Source organism: Onychomys torridus, chromosome 3 (genome assembly GCF_903995425.1).
Source record: "Onychomys torridus chromosome 3, mOncTor1.1, whole genome shotgun sequence".
In the NCBI taxonomy this organism is placed as follows: Eukaryota; Metazoa; Chordata; class Mammalia; order Rodentia; family Cricetidae; genus Onychomys; species Onychomys torridus.
Window position 1 is genome coordinate 103,398,170 of NC_050445.1, and position 22,911 is coordinate 103,421,080.

At 46.2% G+C, this 22,911-nt stretch overlaps 3 protein-coding genes across 3 annotated transcripts in view; 2 read left to right on the forward strand and 1 right to left on the reverse strand.

Moving 5' to 3' along the window:
* Positions 1-1,269, forward strand: part of Fancd2 (FA complementation group D2) — a 72,118-nt gene extending 70,849 nt beyond the window's left edge. Inside the window, exon 44 of the mRNA XM_036181795.1 lies at positions 871-1,269. Coding sequence (XP_036037688.1) covers positions 871-942 — 72 coding nt within the window. The 3' untranslated portion in view covers positions 943-1,269. The remainder of the gene's footprint in view (positions 1-870) is intronic.
* Positions 1,270-2,731: 1,462 nt separating this feature from the next.
* Fancd2os (FANCD2 opposite strand) lies at positions 2,732-4,064 on the reverse strand. Its single transcript, XM_036180415.1, has 2 exons — positions 4,025-4,064; positions 2,732-3,288 (listed from the first exon to the last, which is right to left on the reverse strand). Exon 2 carries the CDS (start codon positions 3,278-3,280, stop codon positions 2,744-2,746), a length of 537 nt encoding a protein of 178 aa, XP_036036308.1. The 5' UTR covers positions 3,281-3,288; positions 4,025-4,064; the 3' UTR covers positions 2,732-2,743.
* Positions 4,065-10,118: 6,054 nt separating this feature from the next.
* On the forward strand, positions 10,119-21,176 carry Brk1 (BRICK1 subunit of SCAR/WAVE actin nucleating complex). The gene is made up of 3 exons (XM_036181822.1): positions 10,119-10,337; positions 20,268-20,350; positions 20,565-21,176. The coding sequence occupies exons 1-3, from the start codon at positions 10,220-10,222 to the stop codon at positions 20,589-20,591; spliced, it is 228 nt and encodes a 75-aa protein (XP_036037715.1). The 5' UTR covers positions 10,119-10,219; the 3' UTR covers positions 20,592-21,176.
* The last annotated feature ends 1,735 nt before the right edge of the window (positions 21,177-22,911 follow it).

Below are 22,911 nucleotides of genomic sequence, written 5' to 3' on the forward strand. Positions count from 1 at the left end.
AGTTCTGAGCCAGATAGGGCTGCACAGTAAGACCCTGTCTCAACAAAACAAAAACCTTTCTCTATGGTCTTGGCTTATAGTTCATGGCAAGAATTGTAGGGGAGACAAGCACATTCCTTTAGTCCTAGCACTTAGGAAGCAGAAGGAGGTGGGTCTCCCGAGTTTGAGTCTAGCCAAAGGCTATATAATGAGACCCCATCTCAGAAATCAAAGAAAAAAAAGAGCTGAGCATGGTTGAATGTGCCTGTAATCCCAGCACTTGGGAGGTGGAGGAAGCTCACAAGCTCAAGGTCCTTCTTGGTAACATAGTGAGTTTGAGATGATCTTGAGCTATATGAGATCTTTTCTCAAAACAAAACAAACAAACAAAAACATAACAGGAGGGGACTCCTGCTTTAGCTTACAAAGGTTTTTAAATTTCCATTGCTTTTAAGAACAGAAATGGCTGGGTGGTGATGGCACACACCCTTTTTGTTTGTTTTTTGAGACAAGGTTTCTCTGTGTAGCTTTGGAGTCTTTCCTAGAACTCACTCTGTAGCCCAGGCTGGCCTCGAACTCACAGAGATCTGCCTGGCTCTGCTTCCCAAGTGCTGGGATCAAAGGTGTGCACCACCATCACCCAGCAAGTGGCACGACCTTTAATCCTGGCTCTCAGAAGGTAGAGGCTAGCCTGGTCTACATAGAGAGTTTCACAACAGCCAGGGTTATTACACAGAGAAACCCATCTTGAAAAACAAAACAAAACAAAAAAAAAAAACAAAACAAAAAAACACCTGAAAAAAGAAGAAAAGAAAATGGTATAGTGTACATCTGTGAGAGCTGTGTTGCAAGAACTGGCCTCAAGTACTTTTTTTCCTCTTCGTCCTTTAGGATGGGGAAGATGAAGCAAGTGATGGACACAAGGACCAAGATAATGATGAAAGCGATGACAGCTCTGACTAGATCCCAGGACACAACCGCCCTTCCTCGTCTCCGGCAGCCTCTTACCCTTTCCTCTTTGGGGTCTGAGGTCTGCTCTCTGCTTTTCAACCAAAGCTTCCCGTTTCTCTTCAAGAAGGGGTTTTTATTTAACTAACCAGTGGATTTCACAGATTGTCCAATATCCAGGTCCTGGCTCAGGTTTCCAATGTAGCATCCGCCAGTGGTTTGGATAAATATGGCCATGCTGCTTCTGCAGAGTGAGTGCTCTGGCTAGCCTTTGGGGGCTAGTTTTGATACTGACTTATTTTAAAATTTAGGAAATAAATTCTTTTCTGAGTTTTGCCCTGAGGCAAGACCTTCCTCCTCACTTTAGATGTGTCTCGTTATTCAAGTTTGTGCAATCATATCGGTGCAAACACTTAAAAGTATTGTTTTCTTCTGGGAGAAATGACTTGAGCTTTGTGTCAGGGACCAGAAAGTCAGAAAGAACATAGTAACTACCTTTGAACTGGGTTTTTATTTTGTTTTGTGACAGGGTCTCTCTGTAGCCCTGGCTGGCTATTGTAGTATTTGTTCTGTTGGCCAGGAGGGTCTTGAACGCTACTTAATTTTTTTTCTTTCTTTTTTTTTTTTTCTTCGAGACAGGGTTTCTCTGTGTAGCTTTGTGCCTGTCCTGGAAATCGCTTTGTAGCCCAGGCTGGCCTCGAACTTACAGAGATCCACCTGCCTCTGCCTCCTGAGTGCTGGGATTAAAGGCGTGTGCCACCACCTCCCGGCATAGACAAGGTTTCTGTGTAATAGCCCTAGCTGTCGTCCTGGATCTCGCTCTATAGACCAGGCTGGCCTCGAACTCACAGAGATCCGCCTGCCTCTGCCTCCTGAGTGCTGGGATTTAACGCATGTACCACCACTGCCTGGCTACTTTTGAATTTTTAAACTTTGTGTATAGGGGGGAGGGGCACATGTGTGCTGTGGTGCACAGAGGACAACTGTTGAAGCGGGTTCTCCCTCCGCCTCGTGGGTTCCAGGGATCAGAATTCCAGACCCTTACCTGCTTAGCACCCTCACCAGCTTGCTTTGAAATTTTTTGGCTATTAGTATAAAACAAAGGAAGAAAAGGCATCATTAAACACCTGCTGGCATCGTATGTATATATAGTATTTCTTTCCACATTATTCTGAATTATGCCTAGAATCTAGTTGTAAGAATCATACAAAATAATTATAGTTTATTAGAAACAGAACATCGGAAGCTAAAACAGGGGATTCTCCATCTTCTGCCAGAAAACCCAGTCTCAAGGCTGCTGTCCAGCTCTTCCTTGCCGTGCTAGTAAGATTATTTAATATTTGTTACTATTTTTACCCATACTGGTATTAAAGTTGTCTTGTTGTTGACATTTATTTGAGGAGGGAAAGCTGTTTTCAAGTTAATCTTTAACCCACATGCGGATTTTTGACCCCTTCTTCCTCTGGTACCCAGACATCCACACATGTCTTTTCTTGGCATCCCTTTTCTTTGCCAGTTCTATGGCTGTCTTTGGCATTTGAGTGTGTTCACACTAGGCTGGCTTTTTTGTATGGTAGCTTGGTCACTATGACATCTGTGTGTGGGTATTAGGCTGACTGAATGGCCATTCAGCTGTGCAGTGGAGATGTTCTTCCTTGCTCAGTGTCATTGGTTGGTCCTGTTTCTGAAGAGAAAGGGAGGAGGAAAACTTGTCCCAGCTTGACTGAGAGGCAAAACAGCTGGCATGACGACACGGTGTAAGCTTTGGGTACATACCAGAGAGCATGGTATGGGGCATGGGTCAGATGGAGACCCTCTACTTGGAGTGCTGCAGGGCAAAGGTGCACTTCTTGTACGTCGAGTAGAGCAGGAGGATTGAGCGGAGCATCTGTTTGCACATAGTCACTGTCATCTGGATCTGAGGCTCCTTGAGTCCAGTGGGCCACTGGTGTTCCCTGCTGATAATTTTGCAGAAGGCTGACTTGTCTGAAACTCTGAAGGTTCCAGTCCACTTGGGTGGCTGGGCTGTGATGACCCTACCGAAAACAGAATCTACTCCCTTGAGACGGACTGGCTGGGGCTTCCTCACAAGTCCTTTCTTGTTAGTCACTGCTCGGAGCTCTGAGGTGTGACGGGGTAACCTGGGGCTCTCTCCAGGTGCCACAAGTGGGCTGTCTAGGACAAGAGTGACTTCTTGAAAGCACAACTGTACCTCAAGGTCAGAAGGGGTGTGTGGGAAGCAAGGAGAGGCCCTAAAAGGGTGTTTGGAGCAAGGAGTAGGTGTTGTGTGCCGCAGCCATTGGAAGCTCTCATCCAGTGGGGTCCATGGTGACCAGAGCTGGTATCCTGCCATTGACAGTCCTAAAGGAAAGGAATCAGACATGGAATTTCCCTGCTGTGCTTTTTGGAAGGGGAGAGGCATGGCTGTTCAAATTCATATCGTCTCATTACTGACTTAAAACTGAATGGTCCCCACTGAACAGATGTCAGTACATGGCAGGGATCAATAGATCTGTAAAGGCCACTGCTGCACACACTAAAACGTCCCCTGTAAGAAAGTTCACCCTTGCTACAGATGACGTGGATTTGTCTGAAATGCAGTATCTCAGTCAATGCCTCTGGTGGGCACAAGCAGCTGGACTTCATGATGAGACATTATTTGATGGGAAGAAACTCAGCCCGTGTCTTACAAGTATTTGTACTTGGTATAACCCTTAAACTAGCAGTTTTAACCTCATTATGGATTTGGTAGAAATGCAAGCTCTTGGGGCCCCATCTCAGACCTACTTAATTAGCAATGTGGGATGGGGCATGTTTACATGTATGTAAACCCTTCAAAGAGTCTGTTGAACCTTACAGTTTACAGATGACTTACAGTGTGGCTTCTAAGAACCTCCAGTTTTCACTCTTCCTTATGGAGACATCCAAGAAAAACAGTCCCTGACTTGGTGGCTCATGCCTTACTGTGATCTTAATGCTTGGAAGGTCGAGGTGGGGAGGTCATCACGAGTTGAGGCCAGACTGTTTACACAGTGAGTTCCAGGCTAGCCAGAGCTACATACATAGTCAGGGGGAAAGTACTGGAGAGATGGCTCACCAGTTCAGAGTACTTGCTACTTGTTCAGGGGACCTGAGTGTGGTTCTTAGCTCCCATGTCAGGCGTCTTACAGCTCTCTGTAACTGCAGCTCCAGGGGATCCAACAGGGGGATCTTCTGTTTTCTATCAGTACCTGAACATACAGATGTAAACATAATAAATCTTTCCCAAAAAAATCCCATCACTTCAGAAGGCAGAGGCAGGTGATCTCTGAACTCAAGGACAGCCTGGTCTACATAGTGATTCCAAGACAGCTGGGGCTACATAAGCAGACCCTGTCTTCAAAAAAAATTTTTTAAATAAAAAAATAAAAAGACAACAACAGCAGAAAAACCCAACCCCAAAACAAAAATATTGCTGGGACAGTCTCCTCTTGGCCCTAAAAGCACGCTGATCAAGAGAACATTACAGAGCACTGGGTGGTTTATACAGCACCTTGGAAGAGGTACATTCTGTGAAGGAGAGTTTTCAAGGGCCAGCCTTTAAAATTTGTTCATTCCCCTCCCCCATACATATGGGTACATATATTTTCATGTGTAAGATACTGGATAATACCTTGAATACCACAAGAGGAAGTGCTGGGAGGATATTAACTCAAAATTTACTCCAAATAGAATTTTGATTTTCTGTCATTCTACTTGCAAATTGACAGTGCCTCCTGGAGGCACCTTCTCTTTAGCACCTTCCTCTTCTGTGAAGGGTCATTCCAGATCCCTTTTCTGTCTAAACCCTGTGTGCTGACCCATTGCATCACTGGGTCCTGCAGGTAGGTCCCTTTTGTTTTCAGCCAAGTCAAAATTTTTGTCCCTCTTCTGCCACAAAAGACAACGACATGTCTTGTCCAGTGGTTACCATCCCCAAAAGGTTGACACTTTCCCAGTTCATTAAACATAAATCAAGGGTTGGGGATTTAGCTCAGTGGTAGAGCGCTTGCCTAGCAAGCACAAGGCCTGGGTTCGGTCCTCAGCTCAAAAACAAAACAAAAACAAAAAACAAAACAAAACAAAACAAAAAAAAACCAAACCCATAAATCAAATGCCGGCAGTGGTGGCGCACGCCTTTAATTCCAGCACTCGGGAGGCAGAGGCAGGTGGATCTCTGTGAGTTTGAAGCCAGCCTGGTCTACAGAGCGAGTTCCAGGACAGCTAAGGCTGTTACATAGAGAAACCCTTTCTCCAAAACAAAACAACAAAATCAAAAACAAAAAATTGCTGGTAACATTCCAAAAGTGCCCTTTGGAGTGATTAGGACAAAGGGAATTTGCTGATTTCCCCCAGTTGATAGCGTTTCTCACCGTCTATGCAGTGCCCTTGCAAGTTGCTACGTTTCAAATATCTGAGCTGCCTTAGGATGAGAAACTGACACCAAAGGGCAGCTATCTATTCCTAACTGGAAGGCTTCCAGTGCTGGGTATCTTGACTTTAAGAGCACATTGCCAGTGCTTGTCATTTCAACACTTGAGAGGCCCAAAGCAGGATTGCGATGAGTTCATTAATGGTCTGGGCTACATAAGGTAAGATCCTGTCTTGGTTGAAAAAAAAAAAAAAAAAGAGAGACAAAAAAAACATCCATGAGGGGGCTTCTGGTATACCACCATGGCAAGGTGAATGCAGGGTGTGTGAACAAGCTGCTGTCCTAGCCCCACACGGGAAACACCTGATTCTCCTGTCCAAAAGACTTCCTTTTTGTAGGCGCCTTCCTTCTGAGGAACCCAGATCCTCAATTTCCCCACCTGGGAAAGGGGAAGGCAGCGCCAAAGTGCAGCTGAAGTCCTCGGGAACTGAAAAGATCCCGAGCCGCTAGAGTGCTTGGAGAACAGGTTTGTCTCCTTGCAAGTCCCTCCCGAGAAGCGGGAGCCACACGCCCCTGCCCGAGGCCGGGACAGCGGTGGGAGCCCGGGCCCGGACCCACCATCACCATCCGGGCCGGGAGCTCACCTACTGAACTCCACACGGATTGCACGCTCCAGAGTAGTGGCCGCATCTTTTTCCCACCCGGCACCTGGCAACCGCCTTTGTGACTCAGGACCGCGGGGGCGGGGCAGGGGCTGGAGGCGCCCTTCTGGGAGCCGTCAGATGCTGGACAGCTCCACCCAGCCCTTCCGTTCCTCCCCATCCCATCACACCCGTGTGCATTTGACAAGGGCACAGAGGACAAATCCCCCACGTCAAAGGCTGTGGTCAAGTACGGAAGTTCCAAGACCGGAAGTTGGTGTTAAAAGTCAACCTTTATTCGTTGTTCCCTGGCTCATACTGTGCGCCAGTGTCTAGAAAGGTTTTTATTTATGTACTGGAAGGGCTCCAGGGCAAACAGAATTATAAATGTACACCTGTTGAGAGAAAATACATCTTTCCTTAATTTTCTGACTGGAAACTTGACTTCTTTAACTTCAAAATATTACTTTTAAGTTTATGTTTGTCTGTTTGGGCTTATGTGCAACATGTCTGTGCAGGAGATCTTGGTGCCAGAAGAGGGCTATCAGAAACTAGATCCTCCTTTGCAAGAACATAAAGTACTCTCAACTGCTAAGCCATCTCTCCAGCCCTATACTTCTGTATGTCTTCTGTTAAACCCTAGAATGCTTCTGCCTCGTGTCCAAAGCTGAGAAAAAGATGTTTCACCATTCCAAAGTCATGCTGTGAGCAGCACCTCCATTAGCATGAATGGCAGTGGGAATCAGGAGTCGACCAATGATTTCAGTCTCTTATAGTACGAAAGTGCCTGGAGGAAGGATTGAACAGATGAATTAACAACTTGTCTGCTCTTAAACACAGAATTAGCCCTGAGTTTTCCCTACTGTAGAACTTATTGTTTAATTTTAAAGAATTGTTGGACAAGCTGGCATTTTGGTACACACTTGTAATCTCAGCACTCATGAAACTAAGGCAGAAGGCATGAGTGTAAGGCTAGCTGGCATGCACAACAAGACACAATGGGAAAAACACTTTAACCATCAAGATGGGCCTTAAGGTAATGTTTGCTGAGACTAAGGGACCCAAGGACTGGGGTCAGGCAGAGACTTGGGTTTGAAAGATCTACAGAATCTTGAGGCATTTGTCCAGTGCCTGGTGTGTATATGTGTACTCCCCATTACAGAAGGGATAAACAAAAAAAAGAATTTGGATGGGAATCAAAAACCAGACAGCAGAAAATAATGACACCTGAGAGAGAGGGAAGCACTCTTGACTTACAACGTTTTTTAGTCTGTTTTTATCTTCCTCCTGATTAAGAGACACCTGCTAGGGGCTGAAGAGATGGCTCTGTGGTTAAGACCACTGACTGCTCTTCCAGAGGACCTAGGTTCAATTCCCAGCGCCTACATGGCAGCTCACAACTGTCTGTGACTCCAGTTCCAGGGCTTCTGACACCCTCACACTGACATACATGCAGGCAAAACACCAATGCACATAAAATAAACCTAAAAGAGACACCTACTATTTAAAAGGCAAATAAAGCTGTCATTACTGCACAGTATTTTTTTTTTAATATGTAAGTCCCCAAAGTCGAGACCAGATGTCTAGAATTGTTGGATAAAGAGGGGTTCATACTGTTATGACGATCTATACACAGTCGGCTGTGTAGTCTGCCCAGATCTAAGGGACATGTTCTGGGAGGTACCATTTGCTATTACCTCCAACTGGTGTCCAGCAACTCAGAGTCTCCTTATATTAGTCAACTGCAGTGAAATGCCCGAGCCTTCTTAGGAAGAAGGAGACAAACACCACAAAACAAAGCACTGGCCCTGGCAAATGGCAGTACCCTGTGTGAGGAGAGAGAAATCACACAGGGAACAAGAAGCAGGAAGAACTGGGCTGCTAAGTTCAGGCTTGTGTAACAACCGGCTCTGGAGAACCCACTCCAGGAACTGGCATTCTAGGGTTAGCATTCCCACCTCAAGGAGCTGTCTCCAAGACATGCATAAAGCTAAAAATTTTAAAAGCTTGTATTTTTGGTGCCAGGTGGTGATGGCACACACCCTTAATCCCAGTGCTTGGGAAGCAGAGGCAGGTGGATCTATTGAGTTCAAGGCCAGCCTGGTGTACACAGTGAGTTCCAGGACAGCCAGGACTACACAGAGAAACTGTGACTCAAAAAACCAAAATAAATAAATAAAAATTTATATTGTATTTTTCTCTCCTAGTGTAGCATGTCCTTTCATATTGCCATGTATCTAGTTAGCATCTAAAGATTGCTTAATAAAATAGCACCATGGGTTAGCTAAACCATTGTTTAGCCTTACCTCGGTTATTATCACAAACATTACCTAAAAGTCCATCCTTATGGTTAAAGTGTTTTTCCCATTGTGTCTTGCTGTGCCTTTCAGCTGGTCTTACATTCAGGCCAGGCCTTCTGTCTTAATCTCCTGGGTGCTGAGATTGTAAGTGTGCACCATAATGACCAGTTCAATGATTTTTTAAAAAAAAGATTTAATAATTTGTTTGTTTTTATTTATTATGTATACAATATTTTGCCTTCATGTATGCCTGCATGCCAGAAGAGGACACTGGATCTCTTTATAGATGGTTGTGAGCCACCATGTGGTTGTTGGGAAATGAACTCAGGACCTCTGGAAGTGCAGCCAGTGCTCTTAAACCTCTGAGCCATCTCTCCAGCCCCTTAATGTGTGTGTGTGTGTGTGTGTGTGTGTGTGTGTGTGTGTGTGTGTTTTAATGAAACGATTAGATTAAAAGGTTTGAGATTGTTTTGCAGCTTTTTTTCTCCCTGAGACAAAGTTTTTCTGTATAGCCTTGGCTGTCCTGGAACTCACTCTGTAGACCAGGCTGGCCTCGAACTCACAGAGATCTGCCTGGCTCTGCCTCCCAAGTGCTGGGATTAAAGATGTGTGTCACCACCGCCTGCTTTGCAATTTCCTCGGCCTCCAAAGTGCTAGGATTAAAGGCATGCATCACTACTGCCTGGCTTGTTTTGCAGCTCTTGATACAATTGCTTTAGTTTACACAGTGACTAACTATGGCCTTACCATTTTGCTTCAGCCGGTCCATCACTGGGTATTAGCATTCTATATATATATATTTACTCGTTTGGCAAACATGAGGTAGCCTATCATGCCGAGTTGTTGAAAGATAGTTTTAATTATGATGGTCTCAGCGAAAAAAGGCACTTGCCACCAAGCCTGATGACCTGAGTTTGACCCCACAGGTGGAAGGTGAGGAACCCACTCCTGCAAGTTGTTCTCTGATTTCCACCCGAGTGCCGTGCCACGTTGGCGCGCGCGTGCGCGCGCGCGCACACACACACACACACACACACACACACACACACAAATAATATGAATAAAATAACTTTAAAAAAGAAAACTTGGCCGGGCAAGTGGTGGCGCATGCCTGTAATCCCAGCACTCGGGAGGCAGAGCTAGGTGGATCTCTGTGAGTTCGAGGTCAGCCTGGTCTACAGAGCTAGTTCCAGGACAGGCTCCAAAGCTACAGAGAAACCCTGTCTCGAAAAAACAAAACAAAACAAAACAACAACCAAAAAAAAAAAAAAAAGAGAGAGAGAGAGAATGAGAATGTACAGAGTTGTGACCCAAGCATGAAAAACATTTTTAAAAAACGAGATTGGGGGTTGGGGATTTAGCTCAGCTCAAAAAAACAAAACAAAACAAAAAAAACCCACAACAAACAAACAAACAACAAACAAAAACAAAAGAGATTTGCCAGGTATGGTGGGGCACGCCTGTAATCCCAGCACTCTGGAGGCCCAGGCAGGAGGGTTCGAGGCCAGCCTGGTCTCCAAAGGGAATTCCTGTTTCACAGAGAAACCCCCCCCCCCCCCCCCGTCTCGAAAAAAACCAACAAAACGGGATTCTCTCGAAAAAAACAACAAAACGGGATTCGTGGACTGTGCTCATCTCCGCTGACACGGTGTCAACGGCAACCCAGGGCCGAGGCAGGGGCGTGTGGTCGCCCCCTGGGGATACGAACCGCTAGTGATGGGCGTGGGCATGCCCGTGGGCCCGCGGTCTAAGTCTTGATCTCTGCCCTGGGAGCACAAGATTCTTGTTTTCCCCAGTGTGGGAACCCAGCGAGAGGGCGGGGCGAATCTCTGCGCATGCGCGCCACTCTGCTGGGCGTTTCTTGGGCCGGGAACACCGGGATCCTGGATGGTGGCGCAGGCGCGCTGGCGGCCCGTGGAGGTCGCGGCGCCTGCGCAGTCACTCTTCCTCAGGTGGCAGCCATGGCTGGACAAGAGGATCCGGTGCAGCGGGAGATCCACCAGGACTGGGCGAATCGGGAGTACATTGAGATCATCACCAGCAGCATCAAGAAAATCTCGGACTTTCTCAACTCTTTCGGTCAGCGGGCGAGCAGGGGAGGCTGGGAGGAGGGAGGCGTCGGAGGCGGCCGGCGGCGCCGAGGAGAGGCGCGCCGTCCCGGCTGCTGCCTTCCTCTTCCGCGCTCCGCCGGCCCCAGTCCCCTCACCCTGAGCCTCACTAGGCGGGCTCCGTGGTCTACCCTGCCCATTACCAGGCCCCGCTTGCGCGCGTCAGCACGCCCACTGCCCAGCCTCCTAGGCCCATCCAGCACCGTCCTGATCTGCGCTGCGCTTCCACGCCAGTCTCTGCTTGGCACGCAGTGCGCAGTCGTGTCACGGTCACGTTTACAGTTAGAGACTCCTGGTAGTTCTCCATCTCCTTCAGGATCGAGTCCGAAACCCCTTAGTGCCATGCCTTCTATTGCTCCCGCTCGACCATTTCCTCCCGGTGCGGTTCATTCCTCCCTGGCTCCCTGTGGTTCTAGTGCTGAAGGTGGTAATGAAGTCAGAGGGAGGGCTGGGGCCCTCTCGGGCCTTGGAAATGCCTTTTGTAGCCCTGTCTCTGCTTCATGATGCTTCTGTCTGGTTCCTGAGATCTAACAGGGTAGATATTTTCAGCAGAGTCTGCTTTTCCAAAATCATTCCTAGGTGTGGCCGCCTGGTGACAGACAGCCTTCATTTCTTTCTCCGTTTGTTCCTAGCCTTCTGTACTGAAAACCTGTCACAGACTCCTCATGTTCCCGGAAAGGCTTCCTTCAGAGGCTTTCTTACACAGGATGTGCAGATGGCACCGAGTGATCTTTTTCAACTGGGGCACTTTGATTCCACCAATTAGCAATTTTCAGCAGTTTAGACTAAGTGGGAGAGCGTGCTGTGAATGGATCATTTTCTAGCTAGGGAACCGAAGAGCCCTAAGTACTATAAAAGAAGGAGGCAGAACAACAGCTTCGATTATGGGGTGCAGCTCAGAGGTAGGGCCCCTGGGTAGCATGCCGACGACCCACCCCCCACTCCTTAAAAAGGGAAGAGTTTTTTTGTTTGTTTGTTTTTTTGTTTTGTTTTTAAAGAGAACAAAAGCAAAAGTGGAAAGACTTCATTAAGGGGCCGAGGATGCCCAGTGGGTAGCGTGTTGGCCTAGCATGCATGCACCAGACCTCTAATAGCAACACTCAGGAAGCAGAGACAGGAGGACCAAAGCAAAAATCAGCAGTGTAACCTCTTCTTCCACAGGTCTGATGGCAGTGAGGAACATAGGAAGTCTTTCCTGCCGTCTTTGGTGGTGCACACTTCTAATCTTGGCACTTGGGAGACGAGGCAGGAGAAGTAGTGCCATCAGCTTGAGGCTAGCCAGATCAAAACAGCCACAAAAAAATATGAACCATTTTCTGCATTCAAAGGAATTCTCTCAGGCCAGTGAGATGGCTTAGTAGGTAAAGGCCACCAAGTCTGGCAACCTGAGTACGATCCTCAGGACCCACAGATGAAGGGAGAGAACCAGCTTCCACAAGTTGTCCTCTGACCCAATAGTGGTGCCATGGCACATGCTCACACCCACCTACACACACAGTGAAAGTGAATAATAGATAGATATAATAGATAGATAGAGCGATCTTAATCTGTTCCCCCATTCCATGTCCTCTACCCCATTTTGTTTTGAGTCTTGGTAAATTGCTGGAACTGTTAGTTGTCCTGCCTTAACACTCCCCCACTCCCTCCCCCATAGACAGTGTTTATCACTCTGTACCTTCTTAGAACTCTGTAGGTCAGGATGGCCTCTAACTTGTGACAACTCTCTTGGGCCTTCCTCCTCGGTGCTGGGATTAGAGGTGTAGACCACCACACCTGGCCAGAAACTTTTCTTAAAATTGTACTTACAAAGTATATAGGATTAGAATCTTAAATGGATCTCCTAACAGGGAGTAGAGGTTAAAGATACCAGTTAATGAGAGAATAGCATAAATGTATATGTCAGTGGTATAGCTTCACACCCATAAGTTGCTGTGGAGGTTAGGTTATAGTAGAGGACTGTAGTCAATAAAAGAGTTCATGTATCCCCCGCCAAAAGAATTTACTGGAGGAATGTAAATGAAGGCAGTATGATTCTGTGGAGACCTGAAGACATTGGACTGCTTTACAGAGGACTTAAATGGTTTTGAAGTTCTGGTCATTTGCCCTGCCACCCATAGTCTGGTGGTCCTTGGGAGGTTTTGGTTTTCACAGCGCGAAGAGTTGAGCTCAGACCTTGTGAATGCTAGAAGTATTCTACCACTGATTTGTACGCTTTTGAGTTGTTTGCCGTCTGTGTAAACTATTTCAGTGTTGGTTCACGTCGTTTATTTATCCTACTTTGCCAGAGAACTGGAATATTGGACTTTTTTATGTTATTATTAAAGCAGCATTCCTTACTGATTATCATTCCCTCAAAGAAGTATCAAGTGAAAGAAATTACAACAGCCTGGTGTGGTAGCTTATGGCTGAGGCAGGAGAATTGCCATAAGTTTAAGGCCAGTCTAGCTAAAGAATAAAGACCTCATCTCAGAAAAACACAACAAAAAAAAACCTCCAAAAGCCCTGCTTTTTGTGCTAGAAGACAGCATGCCCTGTGACAGGATCATAATCTGAGTCCAGCTTAGTCTGGAGAGGCAGTGGAAAGTAGGAAAATCACTTAGCTGTGAAGTTTTAACAAGTGTAGGAGTTAATATCAGGCATCCAAACAGTGCCTAACCAAAGTATTGATGTCAGTTCAATCAGTAAAGCATCAGAATCCCAAGTTAATTTAGGGCTGCTTTTCAGAATTTAAGAGCGATGTAACTTCTCATTATTCCAAATCTGGTTCTTGGTAATAGCAACTTCATTCTAACTGAATTACATTAGGAAGCTCTTCTCTTCCCTTAGATGGTTACATAACTGCCGTGGAACTATCAAAATCTGAAGGTTTCTGTTACTGTTTTGTTTCTGGTTTTTTGAGACAAAGTCTTGCTACATAGCCTTGGCTGGCCTGGAACTCACACTGTGTAGACCAGGCTGGCCTCAGATTCATGGAGATCTTCCTCCCAAGTGCTGGTGTTACAGGTGTGTACCACCACACACATCTGTTTTGAGGTGTTTTGGGATGGGTGGGATTGTTTGTTTGTTGATCTGTTGGTGCTTGGGGATCCAGAAGCTCATAAATGCTTCTCAATCTGTGTTGCCAGCCTGTAATAGTAAACATTATTTTGGTTTTGAGTTGGGATATGCTACAAGCTGGCCTCTAACCTCTGGCCAGGCTCAAGTCCTGCTTCATCTATGTAACTGAGACTATAGGCCTGTGCCTCCACGCCTGGCTGCATAGAGGCTGCATTTAGTTCACATATATTTATTTACCTTTGACAGGTAGACCCCAAGAAAGTACGTCTTATTTCTGACAAAATATTTCAGACAGCATCTCATCAAATATCCAGGATGGACTAGAACTTTGAATATTCCTGCCTTGTCCTCCTGAGGGCTGGAATTATAGGTGTACACTACCATTGCTGGTCAAAATTCTAGGGTGCAGCAGAAGCCCCAAATCAAATTTGTTCTCTGTAAAATGTGATTTATAGACATTTGATATAGACATCTCACCAGAGATTTCCTTGCTTATAAATCAGGAAAAGGAAAATTTCTTCTTTGCAGATCTCAAACTCTTTACTCCAAGACTCATCCAAGAACTAAAATTTGATTTCAAAAACAAGTCAAGAGGACTGGGTGGTGGTGCACTCCTTTGATCCCAGCACTTGGGAGGCAGAGGCAGGCAGATCTCATTGAGTTTGAGGCCCAGCCTGGTCTACAAAGCGAGTTCCAGTACAGCCAAGACTGTTATACAGAGAAACCCTGTGTCAAAAAAACAAAACAAAAAAGTCAGGAGCTAGATGTATTGGCACCCACCTATAAACTCAGAAGGCTGAGTTAAGATTTCTAGCCTGGGCTACATAGTTCTAGTCTAGCCTGAACTATATAAGGAAATGCTTTCTGGAAATAGAACACACCCCCTCAACACACACTCCCCAACACCCTCTCAAAAAAACAAAAAACAAACAAACAAACAAACAAAAAGAGACAATTTGAGATAAAGTTAGTACCAATTTTTGTTGTGCTAAAGGTATATATGAAATAGTCCAGAGAGGAAAGCCAAGTGTAGTGTAGCATTCCAGCAATCCCAGTGCTTGGGAAGCAACAGGTAGAGGGTTGTAAGTGCTAATCCCAGGCCAGCCCAGGCTACATAGGGAAGATCCCACCTAAAAATTAAATTTAGAGAGGGAATTGTCTGTTAATATGTCAGCAATGATGATATGGAAATACTAGCAAGCCCCCGATAAGACTTGGCACTTTCAGTGAGTGGTGACAGAGTGCATTTAAATGCGGAGTCTCGAGTTATTCAGTTGCTGAATGCTTTTCTACTATTTTTATTTAAATTAGCAGATGCTGGGGTAGAACCTAGGACTTTAAGCATGTGATGTGGCACTCTACCCTTGGGCTACACCCCCGCCTATGAACCCAATTCATGTTGAACTTCAGGTATATTCAGAGCCTGTGTCTGGAGTTGGACATTTGTCTTCCTCAACAGTGTTGATCCATATAGGCCAGTTCCAGAGTATCATTCTGGGTTGATTTACCAGATTGACAAGTAGACCGGCACAGCTGTCTAGGATTGACAGACAGGTAGACCGGCACAGCTGTCTAGGAATGACAGGTAGACCGGCACAGCTGTCTAGGAATGACAGACAGGTAGACCGACACAGCTGTCTCTGCATCTCTGCTCCCGTCATTTCTTTGGGTCTCTTCTCATGGGAAATGCAATTGTCAGAGACACTACTTATTTGCTTTTGAGCTTCCAGACACCATACTAAGTGGTCCGGGCCTGTGGGACTAGTCCTGACAGAAGTGGGAGTTGAGCTGGTGAAATGACGCAGTGGGTTAAGGTACTTGCTACTTGCTGTTAAGCCTGATGACCTGAGTTCAGTCTCCAGGATCTACAGAGTTGAAGGAGAGAACCACTCCCAAAAGTTGTCCTTTGATCTCTACATATGTGCACACATACACAAAAATGTAAAATAAAGGTTTGTAAAGTGGCAGTGTTTCTAGGAAAAGGGAGGTTGCTAGGGTGGTCTTGTTTAAGCTAGGCCTGGGAACTAGAGGAGGTAGCAATAGCAGATAGTAAGATTTCAAAAGAAGGGACCAGCAGGCATTGTGTTGCACATCTGTAATTCTAGTACTCGGGAAGTGGAAGCCAGAGGATCAGAAGTTTAAGGTCACCTTCAGCTGCATAGTGAGGTGGAGGCCATCCCAGGCTACCTGAGACAAAAGGAAAAAAAAAAAATTGAAAAGGGAGGAGAGCCAAACATGGTGGCACACTCCCACCTCAGCGCTTGGGAGGCAGAAGCAAGAGGAGTGCTCTAAGTTCCAGGTAGTGAGCATCAGGCCGGTGCAGGCTACTGCATAGAAACACCCTGTCTCAGCAGAAAATAACACAAACGACTGGAGACAAAGCTAATAGTGCTTTCTGTGGGGACCCAAGACTCCTCACTACCAAAGGGAAGGGAGAGAGGAAAATGACCAGAATGCACCAGTCAGTTGGCCCAGTGGTGGTTTCCAGGGATGGGAAAGCAGAATGGGGAATAAAGTACTAAGTATAGAGTTTCCCTTGGAGACAATGAGATTTCTGTAAATAGATTATGGTAATGGGTGCACCACTCTGCAAGTGAGCTGGTGGCCATGACACCTATACTTTATATAGGTGAATGTGTGGTGTGTGAGACATGTCGGTGAGACTGAGTTTGAAAAGGTTATGAATAGTGCTGAGAGTGGGTGGTGAATGTGAGAAAGAATGCACGAAACCAGAGATTGGGTAGTGAGCAAATGCTGAGGTGTGAGAATGAACTATGACATAAGTAGTCCCCCGGAAACCTGTGCTTTATCAAACCATCCCACTCTGTGTGGGGCACTTGTTTATGGTATTTATACAGAAGGAACAGAAATATACTTCCTTCTTTTACACACACACCATTTTTCATGTGCATACGTGGTTGTGGGTATGTGTATGCTTTTTTTTCCCTTTTTTGGGGGGGGGGCATCTGAGCACATGTGTGTGTGTGTGTGCTACATGTACAAGGGAATCATCATGGCTCTTCCACCTTACTCACCGAGGCGGGGTGTCAGTCAGATCCAGAGCTCACTGATAGGATGGCTGCTCTTGCTAGCTTGCTCTGAGGAGGACCCTGTCAGCCTTCTAAGGCTGGACTTGCAGCAGGCTGCCGTGCCCACCAGCACTGACATGAGTTGCTGGATGCCTGCACTCCTACCTCCTCATGCAGGTGCTTGAACCTCCGGGGCGTCTCCTCAGCCTGTTCGCCCCTTGTTCACCCCTTATTTATTTTTTTAACTATTCATCCAAAATAAGGAGAGTGACAAGCCAGAGACCCAAATACACGAGTAACTTAAAAATGAGAAGATCATCCTTAAGAATTTGGATACACTCAAAAAAGGATTGTGTTTTTCTGGTGAGATCACTCAGAGGCACATTTTTAGCCAAGTCTTGGGGAAGAAGAATGGTTAGATAGGCAAGATGGTGATGATGAAAGTTGAGGCTGGACCAGTGTGTAGAAAGATTTGTCAAAGTGAAGGCTGACGTGCTTTTGCAGAGCCAGCAAAGAGGAGATGAAAAGGGATGTTGGTAGCTCGCTGTTGCATCATGGTGTGGGAGACTGTTCAGAGCACTTGCAGCTATTTCAGACCCAAACATAAAGGTTACTGAGATAGAAACGTGGGTGGAGGAGGTAGTAGGAAGTAGCCGCCATGTTGGTCTCCGTTCTCCTGTGTTAGGACAGGTGAGAAGGGATCTCATGGTTTCAGGTAGAGGAGTCAGCAGGAAGAGGTATTTTAGGGGAGTCTAGCTTGTATTCTGGCTGAGGTGGTGAAAGGGGAAGAGGAAAGAGTCCAGGCTGCTTTTCACAGATGGAGTCTTGCTTCCTTTATGTGCTTGATGTTGATTGAGTTTTCTCGGTTTAAAAATGCCTCTTTTTGGTATGTGGGTATTGTTGAAGCCGTGTCTTCCAGTGGTAGTAACTGAAACTTCCAGAGCTCAGGTGATGAGACACTGTCTTAGTTACTTTTCAGTTGCTGTGATAAAACGCCATGACCAAAGCAACTTCTAAAAGAAAGCATTGAATTTGGAGTTCACTTGGGGCTCAGAGTTACGAAGGATTAGTCCATGACCATTATGGTGGGGAACCTGGTGGCAGGCATGGCACGGGAGCAGTTGAGCCACAAGCACAAGGTGGGGGGGGGCGCTAGCAAAGTTCACCCCAGTGACACACTTCCTAATCCTTCCCCAACAGTTCTACCAACTGGGGACCAAGAATTCAAATGTATGAGCCTGTGGGGGCCATGCCCATTCAAACCATCACATTCCATTCCCTGACCCCCATAAGCTTGTGACTATATCATAATGCAGAATTGCATTTAGTCTAACTTAAAAAATCTCCATAGTCTGTGAGCTGTAGTAGCACACGCCTTTAATCCCAACACTCAGGGGGCAGAGGCAGGCGGATGTCTGTGAGTTTGAGGCCAGCCTGGGCTACAGAGTGAGTTTCAGGAAAGGCGCAAAGCTACACAGAGAAACTTTCTCAAAACAACAACAACAAAACAAAGTCCAAAGTTCCTTCTGAGACTCAAGGCAATCTCCTAATTGTAACCCCCATTAAAAAAAATCAAAAAGCAAATTACATACTTCCAGCATATAATGTCACAGAATATGCATTATCATTCCAACATGGAGGAATAGTGGCATAGTGAGGAAATGCTCCACCTCTGACATCAAGGGTCTTATATGGTTCTTCCCTTACAGCTTTGCTGACTGCAGCACACCTCTCCTCCCTCCCTCCCTCCCTCTCTCTCTCTCTCTCTCTCTCTCTCTCTCTCTCTCTCTCTCTCTCTCCCTCTCTCTCTGTCTCTCTGTCTCTCCACTCACTCGCTGTTTCTACTCCGTGTCTGCAGCTCTCTTTAGCAGGTACCCCACGGCTCTAGCACATCCTAGGATGGTCAGTGCAATCCAGGTTTCATCCTCACAGCTGCACATAGTGGCAGCCCTGGCCTACTACAAGGACTCCCTACCACACATCTGGCCTCAGCAGCTCTCTTCAATTGTGGAGGAAGATTCCACAACTCATTTTTTTCATGTATACTTCATGATTCTGTAGCCAGAACCATATGACCAATACTACCAAGTTCTGCTACCTGTTGGGCATGGAGCCTGGTCCCTACATTATTATAATTTTGATTTGTTGTTGCCTTTTAGGAGCAGAAAATTCCTTACACCCTTTTTCCCCATACATTGCAGGATTAATTTGGTAGGGTCTTGCCCCGAGGGTATCTGTTCCTTTTTTTTTTTTTTTTTTTTAAATCAGGCTTCTTACCTCTTTCAGCACAAGCCTTGGCTCCAACATTAAATTTCCTAGTGATCTTTTTCTCCACAAACTGTATATTTTGTATTTCTTTTTGCCCTGCTTGTTCTTTTTCATTGTAGACCTGCAAAAGAGTAATTACTAATAACCACACCGCCAAGTAGCTACTAGGCTGTCTTGAAATCTCTGCCAAAGAAAGTAATCAATCTTTTCAATTTAACCTCAAGCAGATTTTTAGGACAAGGATAAAAAGCAGCCACATCCTTTACAAAAACATCACAAGAATGGTCTCTACCCAAGGCACTGTTGTTACCTTCTGAAACCTCCATGGTCTAGTGGTCATCCAGGCTCTTATTAGGATGCTTCAGTGCATTGAGCGTTAAGATCCCATTAAGACCTTCTTATAATGTTCAGCCACTTTTCTATCCCAAAGTCTTCCATATTCCTCCAAAGAGCAGCATGGTCAGGCCTGTCACATGGTGACCCAATCCCTGAGGCCAGTTTGTGTCTTTTCAGTTGCTGTGACAAAACCCCACAACCAAGGCAACTTAAGCAAGAATTTATTTGGGCTCACAGTTCCAGAGGTTGAGTGTATGACCATCATGATGGGGACGTGGCAACAGACTGGTAGGCAGACAGGGATGGTACTAAAGCAGTAGCCAAGAGCTTATGCCTTCATCCGTGAGCATGAGGCAGAGAGGGACAGACACCAGGAAGGGCATGGCTCTGCCCCTCACCCCCTCCCTCATCCCCTCCCTCACCCCCTTCCTCATCCCCTTTCTCCCTCCCTTTCTCCCTCCCTTCCTTCCTCCCTCCTCTCCTTCCTCCCTCCTTCCCTCCCTCCCTCCGTTTCCTGCTGTATCCTCTGGCCTCTCTCCCTTGCTGCTGCAGTGCTGGGCATTGAACTTGGAGTAATCTAGGACAAACCTCCTCAACTGATCTGTAACCCCAGCCTGAAACCACACTCAGGCTTTGAGTTTTAGTATCTTCCCAGGCTAGTGATGTGTGGTGCCTGTGATGCCAGGGAACAGAGGCACCCAGCTCCCACTCAGCCCTGTGGGCTCAAGAGACAGATGGGGCTCTTCAGTGTGGTGATTCAGTGCATAGCCCTAATTTAACTTCCCGTGGGTTTATTGAGATACACCCTGCCTTAGGTTAAAGAGCTTCTCATTTAGTCCCTTCTCTTGAAACTCTTAAGTTTGCTTCTTGACAAATGGCCAATTGTATCATCCTTTGCATATTAGTTTTTATGTTGCTGCTTTAACAATTTTCCATCAATTTTGGTTGAGACAGGAGGATCCCTGAAAGTTTAAGACCAGCCTTGGTTATGAGGCAAGACACAGTTCTCCCTTGGTGATGGCTCTTCTCTGCCATTTGTGGAACTCAGATGTTCCACAGACTCTGAGGAATTGATCCTAAAATGTTTCTTGCCATATCCCCAGTCCCCACGTATACTTGGAACGATAAATTTCCTCTTCAGTCCAGATGGTTTGTGTGGGTGTGGGTGTTTGGAGTGACATTAATCCTGAACATCAGTCTCCTTTTACCAGATATGTCTTGTCGTTCAAGACTCGCAACACTAAATGAGAAATTGACAGCCCTTGAACGGAGAATAGAGTACATTGAAGCGAGGGTGAGTATGGCCACAGGCCCCCCAGAGGGAGCACACGTATCTACTTAGAAACAGAACAGACGTACAGAGTTACTGCTCTGCCTGGATAGAGGTGTCTGGGACTCCGGAGCTGCCTTTGCCACCATTCCTCACTGCATAGGACCCAAAATAGGACTTTTTAAAAAACGGATTTAGTCCCTTTCATTTGATCTAAATGTCAGTTTTTCATTCACAGGTGACAAAGGGTGAGACTCTCACCTAGAGCTGTGCCACGCTGCTGCTGGGAAGTCGCTGTACAGAACACTGGCCATGTGGGAAAGGCCCAGCAGCCTTCTGCGCCTCCCCCTCCTTACAGAGCAACTGGGCTTTTTCTTGTTTTTCTTTTTTCCAAAGTGGCCTGTGGGCTCTGCCGTGTACACCTGGGATGTGATGTGGCATGGGGAAGAAGTCCAGGGCACCTCTTGGAAACAGCATTAGGCATTTCCCCTTTTCAGTAACATTGTTTGGAACTGCTTGTCAAAATATTTGAGGAGGCAAAGGCCGGGACTCTGTTAAGGTCCTCCCCCTCAGGCTCTTCCTCTCAGGCTTTCCCTACAGCTCCCATGGCCTCTGCACTGACGTGTCAACAGTCCGTCTTCTCTCCGCCTGTGACAGGAGGTGGGGGCAGGCCTGGCTGAGACTCTCGTGCCCTGCAGTGTGGTTGCCAGAAAATGTTGTTGCTTACCCACCAGTTTCCTGTTCTGGGAGGTCCAAGTCAGGCCCCCAGCTGGCTTAAAGGGACATTTCAGTTTTCCTTCTGTCACTTGGGGTATCTCGTGCTTCCCTAATAAACTCGACTTTACCTGACTGCTGTGATTGTGGTGGCCCAGGAGCTAGAGACAGTTTACTTTTCACAGATGTGTGTGGCGTAGGAATGCTCTCTACAGACCTGCAGACATAGCTGTTTGATCCAAAGCTAGGCAGCTCTCTGTCAGTGCTTATGTCTGGACATGAACTCATTCATCCTGGAATCATTTGGTCATTCAGCTGATACTCCTGAGGACTTTGACTCTATAGGTATATTAGACTCCAATAAAAGATAACAGTATTGAAGCAGACCTGATGTTTATGATCTATTGAAGTACATCTGCCCCAGGGTAGACTACTAGTTTTATAAGCTACAAGCTAAACATAATTCTTGTGAAAGCAAATACGGAGGTTTGTGAGATGGCTCAACAGGTAGGGTGCTTGCCTCTAAACCTGAACCCTGAGTTCTGTCTCTAGGACCCACATGGTGGAAGGAGAGAACCTACTCTTGCCGGTTATCTATCCTCTGATCTCTACATACATTGCTGTGGTGTTCCTGTGCATGAGTGTGCACATGTACAAAATGTAAACACCATTTTCTCAAGCAAGTACCGCAGTTGAAAGGGAAGAATGGAAGACTTCCTGTGCTTATTTCCAAAGCTTCCTATAAACTTAGACCAACCTAATGTTTAGGTGAGGCTTTAGTCCCTTTGCGTTTTATCTAAATGCAGAAGCCTTTAGGGCTTTTCCCCACAGAGGACCTCCCTTGAGTGGGGGAGAATTTATCATGCTCTGAACACTGATTTCTCCCTCTTCAGACCCTATTTGACATTCAAAATTCCCCACAGTTCTCCCAGATGAGCACATTCAGTACTGCCTGCTTTTTTGAGCTGCCTGGCTTGCTGCCCTCGAACCAGAGTTCATCCTGGATTAACTGGATCATTTTCAGAGTATATGCAACCTAAAAAGCCCTAGCCCCCTTCCCTGGGCTAACCCAGCTGGATGCTTTGAGGAAGACACGTTATTATGGGTACTGATAAAACAGACTGGACGCGTTCAAGCTGTGTTGTATTCATGTGTTTTCAGAAAACCTGCTTAGACCTTAAACATTTTAAGTAGTACTGGCTGAGTATCCTTGATTAAAGTTCTTAAAATCCAAAGCTTTCTGTATGGTGACAGTACAGGTGAGCCTTTTTACACCTGACTTGCATGGTTGTTACCTGAGCTACTATGGTCAGAGCCTGGGCCCTGACAGCCCTGACAAGCTAGGTATTACCTTGTCCTAATAAGCTAGTTAAGTGATAGTGAAAAGTAGGAAAAGGTTTACTCAGATATCATCAAACTGCAAAGAGGAATTAATGGTCCAATGGCACACCCTGCCCAGTCCCATCTTTGGGATTCTGAAATGAGGTTCAGGTTTAAATAGTCAAGAGGTATACCTTGGCTGGGTGTGGTGGTACACATCTTTAATTCCAGCACTGAGGAGGCAAATGTTGGTGGATCTCTGAGTTCCAGGCTACCTGTTCTAAATAGAGTTCCAGGATAGCCAGGGCTACACAGAAAGAATGTCTCAAAAGAAAAGGGGAAAATGCTGGGCGGTGGTGGCACATGCCTTTAATCCCAGCACTTCGGGAGGCAGAGGCAGGCTGATCTCTGAGTTTGAGGCCAGCCTGGGCTACAGAGTGAGTTCCAGGACAGGCTCCAAAGCTACACAGAGAAACTCTTGTCTCAAAAAACGAAAAAAAAAAAAAAAAGTGTGTGTGTGTGTGTGTGGGAGATATATGTAACAGTTCCAA